Below are 22,724 nucleotides of genomic sequence, written 5' to 3'. Positions count from 1 at the left end.
CAAGGATGTTAAAGAAAGCAAGAAACTATCTGGCATTGAAAAAAAAGGCCAGGCCATGGAAGAAAAAGATATACACTGGAAAGAGAACTCTTGAGAAGCAGAAATGGGCAGACAAGCAGAAATGCACTGGTATGATGAGTTAAGACAGTGTTGAACTGGAGGAGATATTGTCTCATTCACTGCTCCATATCATTCATTTTTCATTCTGCATCCTCTTAGAGTTGCAATACAGTCAGAAGTTGACCATCTTATATTGCTCCTGGCTAATCACTTAATTGAAGTGGCAGAGGTCTATGCACTGGAACAGATAGCTTCAACCCAGATAAGTGTCAATTTGATACTACGCAATAAAATCCGTCGGAAATTTGTTTGGTTTGTTTATAAACAAAAAATTACACACAGAAATTGCGATAGAGGACTATCATTTGGCTGGCAAAATTAACCACTCACAGTGTAGGACATGTTAGGATTAAGACTGCCTGAGTAACTTTAATTCAGACTATTTGCGTATATTCATTATGAAGCAGCCTTTAATTACTTGATTGCATACATATTTTTCCACTTAGACCGCGAAGTATACTTAGTATTAAAAAGCTGATTAAATATTCCAAGCACAACTCCTATTCATTTTATCTGCAGCTGTGATTGCTTAGTACTGATTTTCAGGACTAAGTCAGGACAAAGATAACGAGAAACATTTGTCCTCAGTGACCACCTATGATAAATCTATACAAAGTAATGAGTATGATTTTGTTTAGAATCCAGAGAATCATTGAACTATTTTAATCATGAGACTGTGCTTTCTCTATCTTCAATTCTATTACATTATAAATGTGTGTGTGTTGAATCAGAAACAATCATAAAATTATACCCCTAAATTTCTTTTAAAAAACCCACAATCAGTAGGGTTTTACCTCATGAAAAGATGAAGAGTGATTGGGAGATAAACTAACTTAATATTAGCACAAGTATTTCAAGGTAAAATAAATATACTGCAGAGTTAAGACATTTCCAAGTAAGTTAGGGGCCTTCCATAATCTTCATCCTGGAGTCTCAGAGAACTCTCTGACACCAAATAGGCATTATCTTTGAAAACCAGAGGTCAGATCAAGCACTAAGTGACTGAACAATGGAGATGATGCTATCTATCTAAATAAAGGAGGGAGAAAGAAGAGTATATATGGGGCTATAAACTATTCACTTTAATGCTTGAAAGAAAAATTCTGGAATGAAAGCAACAATTTTTGATAAGCACTTAGACCAAGGATGAATAACAATCAACACAGGATTGGCAAAACCAAATTACATTAAACCAACTAAATTTCCACCTATAATGTAGCTAACCTTACAGATAGAAATCTTGGCTTTAAGGACTTCTAATACTGTCTTATATAATATCCTCAGAAATAAACTGATGAAACACAAGATAGATACCCATTGACCTACTCATCTTTGGCTGAGGCTAAGGCTGAGGTAGTTGAAAGATGGTAACTGGCTTATCACAAAATCACTGCTTGAGGGTTGCTGGAGATTCTCACAGGATACTCAAAAATAGCAGCACAAGATGGTAGCAGAAGCCTTAACAATACAAGCACAGAGTGGTATGGGAAGCATCATGGCTACAAAGAGAAATCACAGACTGTTATTTAAAGGTCACTAAAAGAATGCAATTCCATGAACTGTGTAAAACTGGTTTTAGGGATAACCAGTAAAGAGAGAACTAGCAGACTGTATTAGTAAACATTTAAAAGTGACCTCCAGCAAACAGAAGGAGGAGAGGAGGAAATTATTAAGATTACCGTACTCTTCCTGGGGAAGAACTTGAGATGCTGTCAATTCACTGTAATGACCCTGTCCCATTCTTCTTGAACAAGATGGGGGCCATCAACCATAGGACCAAGAAATGAACTGGAAGAGTGACTACGAATATATCAACCAAGTAGATAGATCTGAAAAAGCTTGTGTATATCAGTTTTAACTGCATAATTATTGGGAATGAGCAGTAATAAGTGGATGACTCAGACGGTAAATGTTAGTATTATTGTAAATGGTGTAATGATTGTCTTGATTAGACTAAGATCTCAACAGACTAACAAAAGATTTCTGGCATCACATATAAAATGGGATTCCTTAATCCACATAAATTGCACAGGGTATCTGATATAGCTCACCCTTGAGGATACCCTAAGGAAATTCAAATTCAATGACTGCGACAACTCAAGCTGTAATGTGCAGTGAAATAGTGGTTTATAAGGACTGACCATCACAGTTAGATATATACCAGGAAACTAAGCTAAAGCAACAGAAACACCCTGCATCTAGTGATTTTTAATAAATTTTCTATTACCAGCTTCACAGTAATAATGTTCTTTCAATACCTTACATCTGCTTGTACACATACACATGCCTATATAAATCTTTTAAGGTAACCCAACGGTCTTGACTGGATCTTTTTTTTTTTTTTTTTTTTTTTTTCAATTAAGTCAAAATTGATATATAAACAGAATATTATCAGATAATTTTAAACAGATATATTACAATGAAACTTAAAGCCATACACAGCTTTCCCATATTTTTGTAAGATGTACCAAAGTCTGTCAGGGAAGTCACAATGCAGACGGTAATAAATATAACAAAAAACCCTTATACTGATTTTTTTCTTTTAATGGATCTGGGTTTTTTTCCACATAAAGTGTCAAAAAAACCCCAAAACATAACAAAACCTTGCCACTCACCACAGTGAATTAGAAGATCATCATGAAATTCGTACAACTCATCCCGTATCTCCTCTGGACAGGGACAATCCTCTCCCAGTTGAAAATTCAGCAACATATTAATCTTTAATGGAATTAAAACATAGTTAAAACAGTGAGAAAGCCTAAGACATTTTCTAACATATAGCCATACTTTACCTGTTCATAATCAAATTTATAATAAAATTAAAATAAATCATGGATTTCTAATACATCTTAAAAGACATACTAAAGCAATGGTACTTTGTAAGCTTTAATTATAATTAACATCAAAATACAGTTACACTTAATAATAAAGTTATTTCCTGAGGTAGAAAAGACTATTTCCAACATACAGATGTCAGCACAACACTAACTTCATGCTAACTTTTATCAACTAAAGTTATCAAATTATCATCAGCTTGCAGAACCAGATGAATCTCAGCTCCTCAGTGTTGGGCAGTAATGTTCAATTTTTCTATACTGTTGAGAAATCCTAAGTCAACCTTAGTTTAGAGCTTGAATTCTGGAGTACAGGTATAAGCATTCTGATATTCAGTATTTTGTGGTACCTTAATAAATTTTATTTCAAATTTCATTTTGGTTCTCTAGAAGTTCCAACGGTAGTTTAGAAGTCAGAACTCTATCATCACAAAGATTTTTTTTTTAAATCTTTATATTCAACTATTTGTTAAATATTACCTGTTCTTGAGGAGGAGACCTAAATTCTTTAGTCTTCTTGGCAGTCAAAGCAGCAGACATGTTCAAAGCTTGCATGAGTTCATTGTACCTGTATTTCTGATTATATTGCAATTTTGATACATAACGGTCTGCAAATGATACAATTGCTTCCACTCTGTGTTGTAGCTCACAGTCACAGAAATAATTGAGTAAATGACACATCTAGGATAGAAAAAAGAGACTTAAGTTCAACAATTTAACAAAATATAATTGGGGAAGAACTGCAGCAGATAGTATGCACTGTAAGAGACTGTAAAAATAAGAGACTTTTTTCCCCCATACTTTTAACACTGTAAAGGTGACAAATTATACAGTTTTATTACCTGATCGATAATACTGTATTGCATTCGCAGTCTTTCATTCCATGAACTAAAAAAATCATGTAGAAATCATAGAATAGTTTGGGTTTGAATGGTCCTTTAAAGATCACCCGGTCTAACCCTCCGTCTTTTAAAATATACTTATGAAATAAATATGTATTTGCATATCTATTTTGAGTGTAGTTATATGTAGAAATAATTGCATCATCATCAAATTTGTGAGGTTATAAGGCAAAGTGGAATAAAGATCTTCAGGATTTCAAATCTTACGAACTAGAGGACAAGCAAAAAGCATTACCTTTGTTCCATCAACAGTAGAACATATGCAATATATTTATATTAAATGGTCACCTGAAGCTTAACAGATTCTGGCAATCTTGTCTGTAATAAGCCTTTTGCAGGAGCTTTTGTTTCTTTTATTGCTTTCTCCCCAGCTTCTACAGCTTTTTCTTCAACTTGTGTAACTTCTTCCTTCTCTGTCCTCTCTTCTCTTTCTTCCTTGTGATCTCCAAACACATTGGGATCAATGAGGAGTAACACTTGCTTCACATCATCATCATCAAACACCCCCATTATGAGCAACGTTGCTATCAGTTTAAGAACAGGAACAAACTGGAATGCAACCTGTCCCCCAACAGGGTCTCGTATGTGAGTACCACTACACTGTACTGCCTCTGTTAGCATACTTATGGCCTTGGATTTAAGTGTATCAAGGGGTATCTCTGGGCTGGATGTCTGACGTTCTTCGCTGGTCACAATAAAGCATGGAGTAGAAAAATTAAAGCCTGGTTTCAGACAAGTGCTAAGCCCTACTCCAGGTAAACCATGCTTCTTTGTTTCATCAGGATATAATTTAATAGTTCGAGTTTCATCTGTAACTGGAATGATAAATTCATTGTTCATCATGAGCTTGGCTTGCTTGGCGTGCTCCAAATGAATACTAATGAGCAAGTCATAGAATCCAGAACGTAGGAGTCCAGGTAAGTATTGATTATCTATTGTATAAAATAGCTGAGATATATCCACATGGCTACAAAGTGCATAAGCAACTCTAGTATTACCTAGAGCACTAACTGAGCTATAGAGTTTTAAAGTGTGGTAGTGAAACTTCATCAAATCTTCTTGCTCACATAATTCCAAAATATCAACACATCTGTTATGAAATAAAGAAACAGAACACCAGTCAATTTCATTAGAAATAATTTTGTAAAATAGAAGTTTTATAATCTCTGTGCATTTTGGTCAGCTCTACTTTAAAACATTAATATTAAGGGTGATACTTACTAATCTTAGCATGTGCATCATTAAAACATAGTAAATTATAATAATTTGATAACATTTTTTATAATTAGTACTCCATAGGAAAAAAGGGAAAAAAGTAAGATAGCGAAGTTTCTTTGGAATCTATGGTAAATTAGAGCTTGTTTTTGAACTAAATGTATTTGGAATGCTGAAACTCTGCCATAATATACTAAACAGTGCCTTTATAGCTTATTGAGGATTATTGTTTCATTTTTTCCACAAAACACGGTGTTTTTTACTCTTTTATTGAATTCAGTTTTATTAACAATAAATAAAATTGGTTACTGAATTATTAAAAGAATCTGCAAAATAACTGATAAAAGTACAGCAGTTAAATTAGCTTTGGCTATGCTTTTGCTTATAGTTTGGTTTGTCACTGGTTATGGTATCTGATATTTGGATGCATCTTTATTATGCTCACTCTGAAGGCAAAACCTAATGAAAATCTAAGAAAATCAGGGTTTTGTCAATAAGAACATAAAAACTTAATTCATGGAAATTCAGAGTGGATGAAACAGGAATTACATGTTTTTATTACAGAAAAATATCAGGAAAATAGTAATAGCATTTTCTTTATATTTGTTTTTTTTCAAGCTAAGAAAATCTGTTTAAAGACCTAGAGATCTGAGATATTATTTAATAAATGAAATAAAACCAAATAGTCATGTTTTCTCCTATGTATGCAAATGCCGTCACACAGAATTAAAATTATTCAGCCTCTTGTACTTCAATTCCACTAATACAGTATTATAGCAGATAACATCAGAAATTCTAAACAACTCTAGTGTAAATAGTCTCCAAATCAGGTTTAATCAATACCTAGCTATCAGGTTTCAATACATTTTGTCCACATCAAGTCACTGTAGTTCCTTCCAAATCTACCTGTTTTCTTCTGGGATATGAAGTGCCATCATCTGCAGAGGTTCCAAACACTGCACAACCCAGCCGTGACGTTCACTGACACGCTCAGTTTCTACTTTTAGAAAGCTGTTTGGCATCCTGCTCCATAAAACAGGTGTAATTGTTTGCACATCAAGGCGAGGGGGACACTGAGGAACAGGATTTCTTTCTTCACTTTTGAAAATTGCTGCTGATAAAGGCATAGTATTCTGAAACAAATAAGTGTATTAAAATTATTTTTGTAGCATCTAATTATGAATGAACCTATGATACCAAATGTAAGTATGATTTATTAGTAGCAAAGAACTCATAGAAATATGTTATTACAATAAAGAAAATCCATTAAAAAACCTTAATATCAACCATTTCTCCCCAAATAACTTTAGTTTATTTTGACAAATGTAGTTTATGTTTGTTGAATGATTAATTTCATATAATAATGATATTTGCAAAAGTAAATGTAAAAATCAAATAAGAAGTCATGCCATTGATTCGATCTTCCTAAACCAATTCAGCAAGAATTTCCATGGAAATGAACAGATTTAAAAGAGCACTTCTCTAGAAAATATTTTGTACCTTTAATCTCCCAAGTTCAAACTGAACTAAGTTAGTGCTCGTAGGCTGTACAAAAGTTGCTGGAAAAAGCTTTGTGTTTGGTTCAACCTAGAAGAGAAAATAGATTAGGTTTTAAAAATTAAAACAAGCAACAAGAATCTCCTTCCAGACTGTGATATGATATAAATACTATATAGTTTACCCTTCATTATCAAATAACTGCAGACACTGTAGTAAAGTGTTGATTAGTAGTTTACCTCTAATATAATAATGCATTTGCTGAGTTATTTTATAGCCCCACTTCGGTAACACTACCTGTTGGTTCTTCTCAAACATATCCAAATTCAACACCTCATTCTGAAGCACCTCCTTAAAAATCCAGCCAATTTACAGCTGCATACTTTGCCTTTTACTCTAGGAAAAGCACAGACTGAGGGCAGAATACAGGTTTTGAGGCCACTACACGTCTTTTAGGGTTCTTTCACATTTTACGCTGGACAAAATAGCTCACTACCAAAGAAGCTCAAAAATCAAATTTCTGAGAGAGGGAACCAGAGGAGGGTAAGAAAAAGGTCAGAGCACATAATTTGATCAGGGTACTGCAAATCTTTATTTGCTATCAAGATCCATACTCCAAAAGTAGAAGAGTGTCATTTTTAAAAATATCTCAAAGATCTCTTTATTTCCAGGCTTAGCATTTATCTCCAGTCTTTTAAATCACAATGAATCACAGTGCTGTGGTTTTAAAGTATCTGGCTGGGTTTGGATTTTTTTTGACAGCTACATTATCCTCATTTCCCCATTACAGCTGGACTCAAAGTACATGTCAGAGTAGTAATCGCAGTTTATTCTGAAGAATTCTCTACAAGATCACCCACCCTACTGCCATGAAAAAAAGAATTAGAGAGCTACTTATAGAACAGCATATTATTAAAAATATTTCAGTGCTTCAGGGTGGCTGATAAAAAGTACACTCTATACAATTGATTTAAGGTTTCAGGAGTTAAATTAAATATTTTAATCACAATAATTTTAAATAATTGTTTCCCCTATACTCTATAATACATTTAGTTGATAAAAGAATTTTAAAGAACAATTAAAATTCTAAATCAGGATTCTGAACAACAAGAATTGAGAGGTATAAAAATATTTTTCTGAAAATATCTGCCAATAGTCTTTCCTCAACATCTGAAACAACTGTAAGAAGTTGGAAAAGTATAGTCTTACAAAAGAGAGAGAGAAAAAAAGAGGGATAAGCAAGAATAATTTCAGAAAACATGTTACTGTCACATGAATAATGTTCAGTTTTAACTTCTGAACAGGAAAAAAAAACCCTTTATAATAACACCAAAACAACCACCTTCCTAGATAGCTTCCTGAAAATCTGATTAATACCTGATAACACGTGCCAAGCTCTTTTCCATTGGCTGTGAATGACAACATTCCAGTAGCCAGGTCAACAAAGCATCCAATTTCTAAATCAACATTACTGCGACCTGATCTCTGAGAGTTAGCAATTATATCTCCTCCCCAAACCATATAGCAATTGCTGCGCTTCACACTGAAAGAACAGGAAGAACAAAGAAAACAAATCATAGGTCACACTGAACTTGACTGAGTATTCAGTGAAGATTAACTATTACTCCATTTAAAAGTACAAGGTGCCTGTGTTGTTATTAGTTTTGTCTTTAACAAACCCCATATTTTTAAAGTAACTTAAGCATCACAGGTAAGGGATCAGACTAAGTACACCTTTATATTTTTTCCTTTTTTATAATTATGAAACAATTCCACATGCTTCTGTGTGCTCATGTAAGATACGCTAAAACAAATAATGGGTTCATCCACAGTGACCTAACATGGATATTAAAAGAAAGAAGCATCAAAAAGCATTCTTTCAAACTGAACATTAATGGTAAATATACTCACTTCAACAAGTCTGTGTAAAATGCATTCACATATAAATGAGCGCAGAACACTCCTACTCCATAATCAATTTTGTCATTAGTTTAAATTTTCATTTCAAATATCGTCAAGCTTGTGAATAATTCACTTTTGAACAGTATCAAAACACAATCTTTAAAAAGTGATAAATAAATCCATACCTTTCATGAACCCTGCCTCTCTCATCACCTAAAGTAACTGTCACTGTACAATTTTTATTTAGGTCAAAATTCTCACTGTAAAAGTGATAGTCTGGTGTTACCCAGCCAACCCAGACAGAGGATGGGTCTTGGCCAGCAAATATCCGAAGTGAATAAAAACACTGAAAAGAGGAAAAGAAAAAATTAATAATATAAATCTGTATTATTTTATCAAGGAATACTCAAATAGTTATTAAATAAAACTCCTGTATCAAACCTTAATAACAGTAATTCACATTCTGTTAATAACAGATTACTATTAAATATTTATTTATAATATTTTAAACTCATAAACAGACTAGTGGTTTAAGACAATGAGGTTTATGCCTCAAGTCTTACAGCTCTGGGCATTATTATTGATACAGTGTTACATCACACCAAACGATTAAAAAGGCTTCCTTCGGTAGATCAATTTCGAATGAACACGCTGCCATGACTAAATGTACTTCAAAAAGTAAAAAGAATCAAACATCTTAACATATTTACTTACCGTAGTAGAAGGAGGAGCAATTTCTTGGCTGTGCTTTCTAAAGATAAAAGAACATCAGTAAATTAGTTTTAAAAGAAAAGCAGTTTTTAAAAGTACCCATTATTAAACTAAGTGTATTTACAAGCTAACTCATGTTTGCTGGGTACTGAGTATGCATGAGTAAATAAAGTATGTAAAGACTGTGTAGGATACAAACATACTCCACAATTGATTGCAGTTAAGGCAGAGAGGAAGGGAAGAGAGATTTACTGCAGTTAACTGAGGAAAAAGCAATACTGGAAGGTGCTGAACTCAGCAGTACCTGGTATCTAAAAATCTGTCCCACAATGTTTTTTTCTTTGAATGGATTAGGCATCTTTCTAATAACAATAAGCAATTGAACAATAATATAGACGAGCATAAATCCAATGGGCAAAAGATTCTGAGCTGGTTTTCCAGCATGGCTGAAGAGCTCTGAAAATCCCATGATTCTGAAAGGATGACCGCTGCTTAGCAATGAACAACTATAAACCTTGTGGTGCATGTCTTTAGAAAGGATTCTCTCTTACCTTCTGCAGCAAAGTTGTGTTATAAATTTATTAAAACCATCAAGAACAAAAAAAAATTCTCAGTAACATACATCCAATGCTAGTTTGTGCTTCATGCAAAAACAGGTATGAAATCTTGAGTGTACAATAATAAATAATAATCGAACATATCACATTTACATTGAGAGCATGAAATAGGTTAACTAAACCCAAGCCTAACCGTTTTTGGAAAACATCAGAAGAGGCATTTTCCACACTCATGCCGAAGTTGAATGATGAGCGGAACTCAATGGGCATACTCAAACGACAATAGATCATGTCTGAATTGCTGTTCTGTGTGCCAAATGTTTTGTGAGTAACTTTTAACCGAGGTGGACTCTCAATGGTTCCGTCAATTCTCCATATCTAGAAATAGAAATAAATTTAAATATTACTGTTCCAAGAAAAATGCTGAAAAACTTCATTAGGTAACTAGAGTATGAGATATCTGAAAGAATCAACTTAAATTTTTCAAATTGAATTAACTTCAAAACTATGTGACTTTCTTCTCTGACAGTGAATCTAGCCTAAAAAGCAAGGGAAGCAACAGATTCAGTATAACCTGACTACAGTAAAAATTTTCAAGTTGTTCCATACAGTGGGTTGTTTAGGTTTTTTTTTAAATATAGATCTTATTAATTCACTTTGAGTGCACAAGTAATCAAAAAATTGCTTCACAAGAATCAGTATTTTTCTACCACAACAAGAATAAACATCAATTAGAATCCTTCAGATGAAGAATTCTTCTTATGAAGTCCGAGTCTGACACAACTATTATCTCTTGTGCTGAAAAAGTAAGTATGCTTTTAAACTCAGTGATAGGAACATATAAACTTTTAAAGACAGGAATACAGTTAAAATGATCCTGATAAACTGGAAAAAAAAAAAATGTTGAGATCATTTACTTGGAATTCACTGAAGTGTATTTAGTTTAAGAAGGAAATGTTCAAAGACAAGTATTAGGGAATAATTGGCTAAACACCTAAAATAAAGTAAATGGCCTAGAGATTAGAGTAAAAAAGGCTGATGAGGAATTCAAACATATTACTGTGGAATATATTGATATGGAATATTTTATAGAAAACACAGGATATATTATTCTTCTCTAGAGTCGATTAGTTAGGGGGTTGTGGAATTCTATCACTGATGCATCATAAGAATGAATGAAAGAGATATTACTTAGCGACACCACAGACACTTAAATGTCCCTCAGATAAGTGAACTGTCTCTATTCACACTTCTATTAACCTTAAGTGATGCTGAATTCAGATGAACAATTTTTAGATATTTAAGAAAAATGCATAATAGAGAAGGTTTTAAAAAATGAAAGTGAATGTAAGATAGAATATAACAAAATGGTTCCAAGAAATCACACTGACATGTTTGTGATAGCTAACCACAACAATATAAATTAGTAAGACATATAATAGAGGTATATCCATAGGAATGATAATACTACCATAAATGAAGTTGGAGATAGACAAGATCATCTGGAATTATTTAAGAGAGACTTAATAGATTTATATGACAAACTATCTGATGACAGTAAGTATTAGTAAGGGTTTAATGTCTCAGCTTGCTAAACTAACAGTTGATAAACAGGTGTTTCCCTAACATGTAATGTTACCTCAACGTGAGGATGATTTTTTGGCACGTTGACAAATGTTGGTAAGCGTTTACTAAACCACATAGCGACATCCCGGTTCATGTTGACAGCAAAAGGTTCAAAACCTTCTTGAAGGCCACACATTGTATAATACTTGAATGTACTGGCATCCATTCCGAGGTTCATACGACCAATCTGAGATAGACCCAGTGCACAAATTGGAACAAAACCTAAGAAAACAATACAACAGAAAACACAACAGTAATTAATTTGGAGAACACAAACATTCTATTTTAGATCCACCTCATGTAGGGGGTAAAGTTTAGCTCCTACAAGTAATGCACATAAAGCGAAGACAGTAGCAAGGATTTAAAGCCATCTTAAATACTAATGTCTAAGTTCAATATAATTGCTACCCAAAGCCCTGAGAACTTAGGCAATGAATGGACATTACACACACTATCCTATTTATTTAAACATTAAACCAGTTATTAGTAAGCAGTAGTAGATTTGTATGAAAAACAAACAAAAATATGTCAAGAAGTAGTTTTGTGGATTATCAGATTTGAAAACCCAAGATTTGCTCAAGTCAGTTATTCATCAATCAGTGATCTTCATAATTTTTAGACCACTAAACATGCCTTTATAGAATGAGTTTGACATTGGAGGACAATCTCGGCTAGATCAAAGTTATAAACAAATGTTAAGTATGCTCTCTGAGGACACAGAAGTTTCAAAAGGACTTTGAGATGAGATTCAGGTATTTTAGTAGATCTGCTTAAAATTTAGTTTGACATCAGTAGCTATAAATTTGTTGCCAACCATCATCACTCCGTCATTCATGATGGAAAAAACACACTTTTTAATGCTGGCATTTTTATGACCAAACTTTTTTGGTCTCCCTATACCTATGGCAGACAATAGGCAGGGATGGAAGGTTGTTGAATTATTTCTCCATCTCTCAAGAAACAGAACTTGGAGCAACTTCAGGGAAAAGCTAACAGTCCAGCCTCTAAAGTAGAAATTATCTCTCCTAGACTTCAACTTTAAGCCTTCAGAAAAGCTCTCTTACAGCAGTCCCTTATTCTCTACCATTAGAAAAACTGTATCAATAGTTAGACCGAAAAGGAACAGTGAGGAATTGCAAAGTCTTCCGGTGATTCCTAATGGGCAGGAAGCTACTACTGGTTGGAGGAGATATGCTTCTAAAGAAAATGTCAACTAAAAAATAAACCAAGCCAGTTTGAAAATAGTCCCTGCCTCCCTCTATACAGTCATGCAGGTACTACTGTTCAAAAAAGCAAAGGCCAAAAACAGAGGAGGAAAAATAGTCCAGGAAAAGGAGAAATGCAGATAAGCTATGACTAGGACAGAGAAAAAAACCCCAAACAAACCATAAATCAGATTCAATTTATGTTGAAAAGATTTGTTCTTTTGGTGCAGCCTGTTACAACCTAGTACTCATTTTGTCCTTCACAGACAAGAACATAATACATGTATGCTCCAGTGAGATAATCAGAGATTATATTTTCAGCTTTTGGGAATTTTTCAAAGTACTTATTAATACCACTTCTTCTTACTGCTGAAGTTCAGTCCTGCGAGTAAGAAGAGTCTTCCTAGTAAGCCTAGAAGAAAATTTACCCATTCTGATTGCTGAATCTACTTGGGTTTAAAGGAAAAAAAAGAAAATCAATTTGTGCCATATAAGTGCTCTTAAAATAAATGTTTATGAAGTTAATGTGTAGCACAGACCAAAGGCTCACATCAGTGAAATACGATTTCACAGCTCACTAAGCCATTATGACAGACTAGATTTTCTGTGTTTTGTTTTATCTTCTCTTAACAATATAACTATAAAAAGAAAATTACCACTTTCTATTCCAAAATCAGCAAATGCAAGTTCTGAACCTTTACTGGTTATAAGCAACTCTCCATTCAGAGTAAAGATAATTGATTTGTCATCCAAGTTTATCATACAACCAACAACGTCTCCTGGTTGCCAGCTTCGTCCAAAGAATCCACTGCCTTGATGCCAACGTTGGCCCTAAACAAAAAAAGCAGTTAAATAAACACCATGCTTAAATTTTAAAAGTTAAATTAAAAAATAAAAAAACACAAAATGTGAATGCTCTATTTTATGCTTACAACAGACTTCTTTACTCAGTTGAGTATAGTCTAGGATGATATTTATAAACCAACACACCTTTGTTAGTATAATTTCAATAACAAGAAGCAAAATGTAAATACTATCCAGCATGAAACAGAGCTCAGAGATATCTTTATATGAATCAAAAATGTTCCAGTAGTTGATCTGGAGTATAGAGAGGAAAACTATACTGTAGTTCTCTGCCTAGTCTTTTCATAGGTCAAAAAAGATAACGATGTACTGACTTTGCTTCCTTCAAATACAAATGCTTGGTCATCAGCTCCCAACTCTACGTCAGGTCGACAGGCTGGCCTGGCCCAGCCAACACGCATATCTCCACCTGTCACAGCTTCAAATTCGAAGTACCACTTTCCAGACTTCACTGCATAAGACCGCTCTACTCTGAAAAATCGTATCTTGTCAATGCTGACTTTTTCCACTGTTTGGTCAGCTGTAAAAATAAACAGAAAAAAACAACCCCACATTTTATAATTAGATGAAAATTTAAATGCCACTGCTTAGCTTTTCATCTGTCCCCAGTATTTTCTATCTCTGAAAACAGCCATTATCTACCACTGCATGTTTAAGAATCTTCATAGTAAATGTTAAAAGAGGAGGAACAGTAATCAGCACAGAGGGGCTAACATTCATTCCGTATTCTACACCAGATCAGTGATTATCCGCTATTTAGAAACAGAGTATTTCAAAGTATCACTCAATGTAGAGTCCCAACACAAAACTAACTAGAGGAAACCTCAAAAGGGTAAGATACTACATGCAATACAGTTTGACGCAATAAAGCAGTATTGCAACAAAATATGTTCCTATACAAGTCAACACTTTTAGAACATTTCAAAAAAATTATCAAATAAGATTTTTTTTTGTTTGAATTTTTATTTAAAAATTACAGTGGCATAACAGATATGAAGAAAAATGTCTAAATGAATATCTGCTCCTTATTTCAATTAAAAAAAAAAACAACCAAACAAACAAACACTGATATTGATGCACTTCTTTGACTACTTCTTAAGAACTAAATTTGACTTGAAGTAGTCAAACCTAATCTGCTTACCATGTAGAAAAAGTTCTTTTAAATTAATCCCATATTATTTCTTTCATTATTTCCAAATTAAAACCAGTATATCCACTCATACTCCAGATTTTCTCCAATCTAAGTCATTGAAATTAGAATTATCATACCATTATCTACAACCAATCTTTAAAAAAAAATAGATCTAAGTAAGATACAAGTCATTTGCAAAGTATATTTGCATGTTTCATTAAAATCCACTGCAAAAATACACTACTATTAAGTCACATCTTATGTTTTCCCTATCTATTTCAGTATTTTATGTTCTTTCCCAGAGCTGCAGGAAAAAAAGGTCATGATTCTTATCGAAAGTACATACCTATCTCTTGATCAGGTGGCTCAACACTATAACCATAGCCCGCAAATGTTCTAACAGCTTCACGGAGGCTATCTCTGTTTGATTTTTTAGTACGTTCATCTAATAAAGCATATGGCACTAGCCGAGGGTTACGTTTGTTCTTAAGATCCTAAAAGCGGTTATAAAAAAAACAAGATGAAAACTGTGTTTAAGTATCACAAAAATTTTAGATAATGAGACAGTGTATTCTGAAATAATGTTACGATTACAGGAGAGAAACGATACTGATAAAGAACAGTTCCATGAACGCAACTCCAATTGTTAATAATATTAAAAACCTAAAGCCAGGAATGAAAGAGAAGTATGCAATGCAGGTCTGACAATCTACTCAGACTTGCACAGGCAAGGCTTCTTTTCCTACTTCCCACCCCCTCTAACTACATGTCTACGTGACATTCAGTATTTATCCTCTTACTTAACACTCCAAACTGATGTCCTAGAAAACAAAATCTCATGTTCTTTACTTATTCCAAATGTATCTAAAGAAGTCCTTACCTGCTGAATGCCATAGGTCCATCCTTGCTTTATTCTGTCTTTGGCCCAGACATTATGTGCATTTTCTGCGAGTTTGTCAACAAGAAATTCTTGAGAAGGTAACAATTTCACTTCAGAAAGATCAAGTGGGGCAGGTTTATATCCATTTGACATCATATAACTATAAATCAACAAAGGAAAACAGAGTCAAGATATCCCACTGGTCGTATTTAAAGTTTTCTATGTAGCATTTATAGGGTGGGGTTCACTTTCTATTTCCACTTTTTAATCTCCTACTCTCCCATTTCTTTGCAAAAACCCTGAATCGCATTCGTTCTTTGACTAGGATATAAACTGTATTCTAGCCAAGAGTCTCATTTTCCACCTACGTGCACCCTATCTAATTAAATAAGACCCAGATATGTATGTGAATATCTAAATAGTTATTATGAAAAAACCAAATTGTTATTAAATGAGTACTCTTTATTTTCTTTATGCTTGTCATTTAAGCCTTTCAAGTATTTTCTATTTTAAAGATCTCTATGATGACTTCTTATGAAATTATTTTTAATGCATTATTAAGTATGGTATTTTTATATACCAGTCTGTAAAGATTGCGTTACCATTTTTCCAACAGAAGAAAACATGTTAACTATTGTTCTTCCCACTTTTTCATTCAGTAGTAAGTTTAGCAGCTTTTTAGTAGCAGGTATTACCCTCTCCAACTCTTCCATGTAGTATAAAGACTACTCTGCTCTTTTAGATGTACGCAGGCTCTCTCTTGCTCAAATCAGATCATTCCCATTTGTTAGGATGATCAATGTAGAGAGTAGATATTTTAACAGTAGTCAGAAACTAAGACTTATTTGTTCTGTTATTGAAGACAATAGTATCAAAATTGTATTATGATAGACTGCCTGCAGTATGAACCTTGGGAAAGTTTCTTTTTTCTTTTTTTAATTAATGCCATCAACTGGATCAACATTATAATCTCCCATATCATAAAACTATTTATTTTACTGCTCTCTAAAAACCTAACTTTGTTTCTCATGGATAAAGCTGTTTCAGGAAAAAGGACATCTTGTTTGATAAACTGGTGTGAAATGGCAAGTATCCAGATCACTCTTTCTGTCGTCGAGTTCTGTTGCAGGACAGGGCTTTAATCTGTCCCAGGAGTACAGAATCCCCACAGACAAGGCTAAAATACAGATGTAATCATTGATTAATCTTCACCACTTTTAGGGTAATTACTACAGATGACTTAAAAATGTCTAAATAAAAATATCATTCAACTACTTTAGCTCAAACTGACAAAATTTAGCCACCAAATAAAACTTAAAGCAAAAACCCAACTGTATTTTATACAATAATCTACATACATACATGTCCTAGAAATGTGCAACATTATAAGAACAGTAACTTTTTTTTTTTCTCTCCTTTAAAGAAATGCATTAATAATGTCTTTGGAAATGTGTGTATGTTAAACATACCTTTTCTTGGAGGAGAGGGAAGGAAAGGTGCAAATCAAAACAGGAGTTATGCGAAAACAGTATACCTGCTTTCAAGTAGATCTAAGTACCATCTCGTACATATACTGTTCTTTGCTGTGTGGTAGAAAAGCACTGCAATGCTGCTTTTAACTTCAGAGTATCTACTCTAAGATCATGTAACACAGAGAAAACTGCATGTGGTTTAAGTACATGGCTATTTATGTCTCTGAATCACTCCACAAGGTAGTATTCAAAGTCCTCACAGTCCACAATCATCACAGCCAAGGACCAACCATGTGCAAAATCCATATCGGGTATGGGGCTCATGTCAAGTATTTTTAAAATGGCCTCACAATAATTTTGTTTACCTTGTAGTTACAAGTAATATATCTAATAGTTATCATAAGGTACATACTTTTTGGGAAGTTTGACTTTTTTAAGATCTTCCTCAGCTGCTGGATGAGCATGAACAATGTGACATCCAAGGGCCAAAAGGGTTCTGCCAAAATAAAAAAAAATGGCAGTAGTGAAACACATTATAGTATTCACCCATTTTATAAATTTCTTTTGGTTTTAGTATAAATACACAGAACTCATATTTAAAAAGTGAAGTCATTCAAAATAATGGAATTTTAAAACCCAACTTATCAAAATAAATAAATTAATAAAACCTCCAAAGTCTAAAAAGGTATAAATCTGTAGCTTGAAAGTTATGCCACTTTATTGAAACCAACAGAACTTGGTGTTGTCTTTTTCTTTGTATCTCTGTTGAAACAAGATTTTTTTTAAATCTCTCTGAACATGTTCCTGGAACTTCAAAGTTAGCAGAACACACTTTGAATGAGATATTCTAATGGTTTTATAGCTACAACAGTACCAAGTGCTTGAATTAAAAAACCCAACAATTTTCTTTTAAATTTTAAACTCACTTGAGGGTTTCAGTTGACATTTGCAGATTATAATTCTTCTCTGTCTCAGGTAATTTTGAGAATTCCACAAGACAAGGATGATGCCGTTTATTATCATCCCGTATCTGTAACAAAGCAACAGAAAAGAGTATATTCCTGACACTAGATTCAAGCCGGAATCAGAGTAAAAGATCAGTTAATTCTTTGCAATAATGAAGACATTGTAAGCAATACCATTTATCTTTGCTCAATGACAGTTACTCATCATTATATAAATGAACTTTCCCATGATTCATTTATCATGTACACTGTAAGTACTCCTCCATAACTAACAAAATCAGAAAATATATAGCTATTTCACGTGTTCTGCATAAATGCATGAAACACAAGAAAGCAAGCCTGTAAACTCAATGAACATTTTTGCTGAATGCCTGAGCCATATACACTCAGTAGAGCACAGTCTGATCTATTATATACATTCTAATCCAACAGACTTAAAACGTCTTTGGTAAAGTTTCCAAATTCTACAGGAATAACAAAGCAGAGCATTCTTTTTCTGTTTAAATACTTAACCAACTCTTAATTAAACAAGCTCTTTCACTCAATGCCAAGTGCTTCTATCCTGATGGCAACTGAGAGTCACAACATTTCACATACAAAAACATTTTTCAGTTGCCAAAGCTCAGAAACACTAAAAGGTTAGTAAAGCTCAGAATTTCAACAGCAATGACATTTCAGCAGAGTATCATAGAGTCATTGAAGAAAAAGGTAAATCAAGTCCATAAGTAAAAGCAAGAGAAGTTAAGAGAAGAAAAAAGGATTCTTCTGAGGTAGGATACAGTTGTGATGGGCATATGGAGGACTACCCCAGTAAATCTGCATTTGGAAAGAAACAAGATAATATAACCTAAATTCAAGGCTGAATATAGCCTTTTGAATTTTATATTATTAGGGGAAGGTACCAATTTTAATACAATTCTTGATTATAATATTCTTGGCCTACCCTTTTAACTGTTTTTCATTTGGTGACATCCATTGAAAAAGGAATAACTTGTATGCATTCAAATAAAGTTGACCAGATTTTCTTACTCTAGTCAAGTTGTTAGGTTATGCCACATTAGAAAGGATGATTATAATGATAAGTTTGAACTCTAACTAATTCAACAAAAAACTTGAGCTTTGAGGAATTTGAATGTTTACAAAAGTCACTAAAACTCTATCAACAGAAGCAAATTTCTGAAATGGATATTTTGCTTGTTATCTCTTTGATCAACACTAGAGTAACCAGATTTAGTTGAGGTGTTACTCATTGTTAGTATGATTTTCAGTAGAATTCCATCTTGGTATAGCTAGTGTGTTTCTCAATTAAGATATTTTTTCAAATGGTTAACTACTTCTAGTGTTAAAATATGCACCTTATTTATATTCCAAATTTGCCTTCTAATCACTAGGTAGTGTGACTGTCTCCTGACAGCTTACAACTTCATCTATTATTAATGTTGTATAGACCACCATTAAATACTCTGTTCAACTTCCAAGTCCAAGTTTTCTGGTAGGAGACTTAACCTATTATCGCCGACTGTACCCAGATAAGTCATTCAAAACATACCTTGCCATACGTCCAGCCCAGTTCTATTTTATTCATTCCCCACAGTTCATGGATATTTTCAGCTAGTTTGTCCCTGATCTTTTCAAGATGAAAAGGAAGAGCAATCTAAGGAAAGAGATAACAATTCCAAAAATCAGAAAAGTTTACCACATCTTGTAGATCCAAGATCATCTAGTTCAGTCAAACGCACCGCAGCACACAAATGATGAATTACTAAGAAATGGGCAAGCTAGCTTAGTTTTTATATTGTGAATTTAAATTTTGTTGCATATTTTACAATCTCATTATTGAATACTTAACATACCTGACTGGTGTCGATTGGACAAGGAATAAAGGAAGCTTGGGAGAGAAATTGTGTTGTCCCCAGTAAATCCCTCACTCCATCAGAATCTCTCTTATATTCTTTCACTGGTTCCAGTTTCATCTTCTCTTTTGGAAGCAACGCTTCATAACAGGGAGCATAGCCAGCAGGAGGCAAAAATTTAAACTCTCCATGACGTCCACCCAGTAAGAAACGAACTCTGTGAAATTTTCAGTGAAAAAATTATACTCTTAGATAGTCAGCATACACTAACATTCTAAATATGTAATTTAGAAACATAAACATTTATTTGAATAACATTTACAAAAATGCAGGTGTATTTAATGCTTTGATAAACTCCAAAGTGTTACCAAGCATTCAAACTAGCAGATCAACTACCCACTATTTCTTGAAAATTTGTTTTTGACAAAGCAAAACTAATTATTCAAAGCAGTAGCATATTTAAAAATAATAATAATTCTTACTTAAAATCAAATGGTTGTAAATTGTGACATTTTTAATGCATTTAAATTATTTGGAAACACAAATCTAATTTACAGTAGACTGTTACTCTAAACAGTCCCATAGGAACTATTTATATACCACTTAAAAGTTTTAAAGTAACTTAGTGCACTCACGCAGGCAGTTGGCACACGAGAAAAGAAAGAGGATATGGTGAAATAAACCCACTGTAATCATAATACATAAATCAAGCAAATAAAATTATACCCAATACTACAACTGGGAATGAGTTTAAGAAGCATAATTAAGATGCCTATTAAACCCTTAAAGTTTTCTGTTTCTCCTCAGATATATATTTGTCACATAAATTCAAGAGTATACCAGGAAAACCAACAAAGACAAAAACTGTCTATCATCATACACTGGTCCTTGTGTAGGCAAACTCTAGAGGTAACCAACCGCAGAAAATTGAAAATTTGTATGACTTGGACCCATACATTTGTCGTGATGGGGTGACCAGAAGAAGCCTGTACCACTTCTTACTTACACTTCTAGAAATACTAGAAATAACAGATCAATGTCTTTCACTGACAATAAGAGAGAATAATATAGAAAGAGAAGAAAATTAAGACGCACAAGTTTTCTCAAATATATACATAAGCATAAAACACAAATATCTGAAACAGTTTTATGTCTACAAGAAATATATTGTTAGTGATTACTTCTACTAAGCTTGAGCTTTCTAATTTCATTTTAAAAATACATTGTTTAAAATATTTGAATGTTCCCAAGGCAGCTAAACATTTGAAATTACAACTTTGAGATTAGACCTCTATGTCAAGCCCCAACACAGATCAAAATACTTTAAAAATAAAAAGAAGCTCAATTATATTTTAAAGACCTAGAAGTCTAACTTCCTAAATAGGCAAAACTCAAAGAAATAATTGAAATTTAAAAACTCTCATGCAATTCTTCCCTTGATGACCACACCCTAGTAAACAGCTCCTTGCTTCATGCCAACATGGTCAATTTTTATGAGCTGTACTAAAACTTTCAATCTGATCTTTATGCTGTTCTCATTCCTTCTGAGGCCTGTTTTCTCCCTCCTCTTTACTGCAGTATCTAAACCTGCACACAGGTTGTATCCTCCTAATGCTGTTCATTCTCTTTAAAAATGTGGACACTCCAAGAAGCTGTGGCTGTTTCACAGAATCATGTAGGTTGGAAAAGACCTTGAAGATCACGTAGTCCAACCATTAACCTAACATTGACAGTTCTAAACTACACCGTATCCCTCAGTCAACCCAACAACATCAAATAAGAATAAAGAAAATTATACCAGTTTAGGCAGATTTCTTACAGAAAATAAGTAATGAACATTTTCACAAGCTCTTGTTCTAATGCAGCAACATAGTAAGGTCACTCCCAGAGAATAAATGAAAACTGATTTATTAAGCCCTTCCCCAAGTCTCTTTTATTCTGTTTAGTCTCTGTTAGTATTCTCACCTGGGAAGTTCTCTTAAGCATGAGATATTCTAAGTATTTATGTACTGATCACAGAAGGAAAAGTGCACAGAGAAGTAATCTCATTTACTTTACCTCAGAGAAACAAAGATTTCCTTTTTCTTAATTGCTAAATGTATGAACCTTTTATAACCTGAACTTGCTTTCACTTATCAAAGCTATATACTGTCTATTCTGGCCATACCAAACCTTCATTTCTCAAAAATTACCATGTATAAGAGAAAAACTTTCCTTTAAATAAAAAAACAGCCCTTTGCATCTATTTCATCAAAATCTCTTTCTCTGCTCCTGATTAGTTCTTCTAAGTTTGACAGTTCTGGCAGCTGACGTCTAGACAATTAGCACTTTTTCATAGTGGAAAATTTTCATAACTTATCCATATTTTATGTAGAAATCCTGTTCAGCCTACAAAATACAGAAAAATCCCAATTTTTCTTACTGAAGAACTCTCCTTAAGTATCTTTATGTTTTGCTTCCTGAAATTGTTGCCTGTCAATACCAGCAATAAAGATGCTCTAAGATGAACTGAACAGAAATTGGTGCAATAGCTAGTCTTTTGTTGCCTTGGCTTTGTAATGTTAACGCAAGTATTTTGGTCACTTAAGTTGACCGACACTTGAAGATTTTCTGAATGAATTAAAGGTAAATTAACAACAGAAACCTGAAAATGGTAAATTCAAATCTCAGTGTTTTAGCTATAAAACAGGTAAGAAATGGGCAATCTTAGTAATGAGATTCCAAAACAACTTCTCATTAGTTCTTTGTGTTTCCTACTATGAATATAGTATCAGTTTTCATGATGATTTAGGTTTTTTACTTCCTGCTGAGAAAGCCAGTGAGAATTTTAATTAGTGCCAAATGTGGTGCTGTGTTTCTAATGTGCTTTTTTTCACTGATAATTGGAATGAGACAAAATTAATTTCCCCTAGATCACAAAATACCCATAAAATAATGATTTTCAGACACTGTGACTTGGTCAAATTGCTAAGAGGCTCACATTTCACCC

At 33.5% G+C, this 22,724-nt stretch overlaps 1 protein-coding gene across 1 annotated transcript in view; it reads right to left on the bottom strand.

Annotated features, from left to right (window-relative positions):
* Positions 1-22,724, bottom strand: part of RYR3 (ryanodine receptor 3) — a 242,309-nt gene that overhangs the window by 117,960 nt on the left and 101,625 nt on the right. Inside the window, exons 21-38 of the mRNA XM_026848909.1 lie at positions 19,736-19,952; positions 19,432-19,536; positions 17,844-17,947; positions 17,330-17,413; positions 15,446-15,605; positions 14,912-15,059; positions 13,748-13,953; positions 13,226-13,400; positions 11,378-11,586; positions 9,932-10,116; positions 9,185-9,221; positions 8,656-8,816; positions 7,946-8,111; positions 6,572-6,658; positions 5,978-6,204; positions 4,145-4,946; positions 3,435-3,635; positions 2,736-2,838 (exon numbers count right to left, since the gene is read on the bottom strand). Of these exons, the coding sequence (XP_026704710.1) occupies positions 2,736-2,838; positions 3,435-3,635; positions 4,145-4,946; positions 5,978-6,204; positions 6,572-6,658; positions 7,946-8,111; positions 8,656-8,816; positions 9,185-9,221; positions 9,932-10,116; positions 11,378-11,586; positions 13,226-13,400; positions 13,748-13,953; positions 14,912-15,059; positions 15,446-15,605; positions 17,330-17,413; positions 17,844-17,947; positions 19,432-19,536; positions 19,736-19,952 (3,377 nt within the window). The remainder of the gene's footprint in view (positions 1-2,735; positions 2,839-3,434; positions 3,636-4,144; positions 4,947-5,977; positions 6,205-6,571; positions 6,659-7,945; positions 8,112-8,655; positions 8,817-9,184; positions 9,222-9,931; positions 10,117-11,377; positions 11,587-13,225; positions 13,401-13,747; positions 13,954-14,911; positions 15,060-15,445; positions 15,606-17,329; positions 17,414-17,843; positions 17,948-19,431; positions 19,537-19,735; positions 19,953-22,724) is intronic.

Source organism: Athene cunicularia (genome assembly GCF_003259725.1).
Source record: "Athene cunicularia isolate RWA chromosome 5 unlocalized genomic scaffold, athCun1 chr5_part1, whole genome shotgun sequence".
Classification (NCBI taxonomy): Eukaryota; Metazoa; Chordata; class Aves; order Strigiformes; family Strigidae; genus Athene; species Athene cunicularia.
The sequence above is the reverse complement of the archived record's forward strand: the minus strand, read 5'-3'. Positions and strand labels throughout refer to the sequence as shown.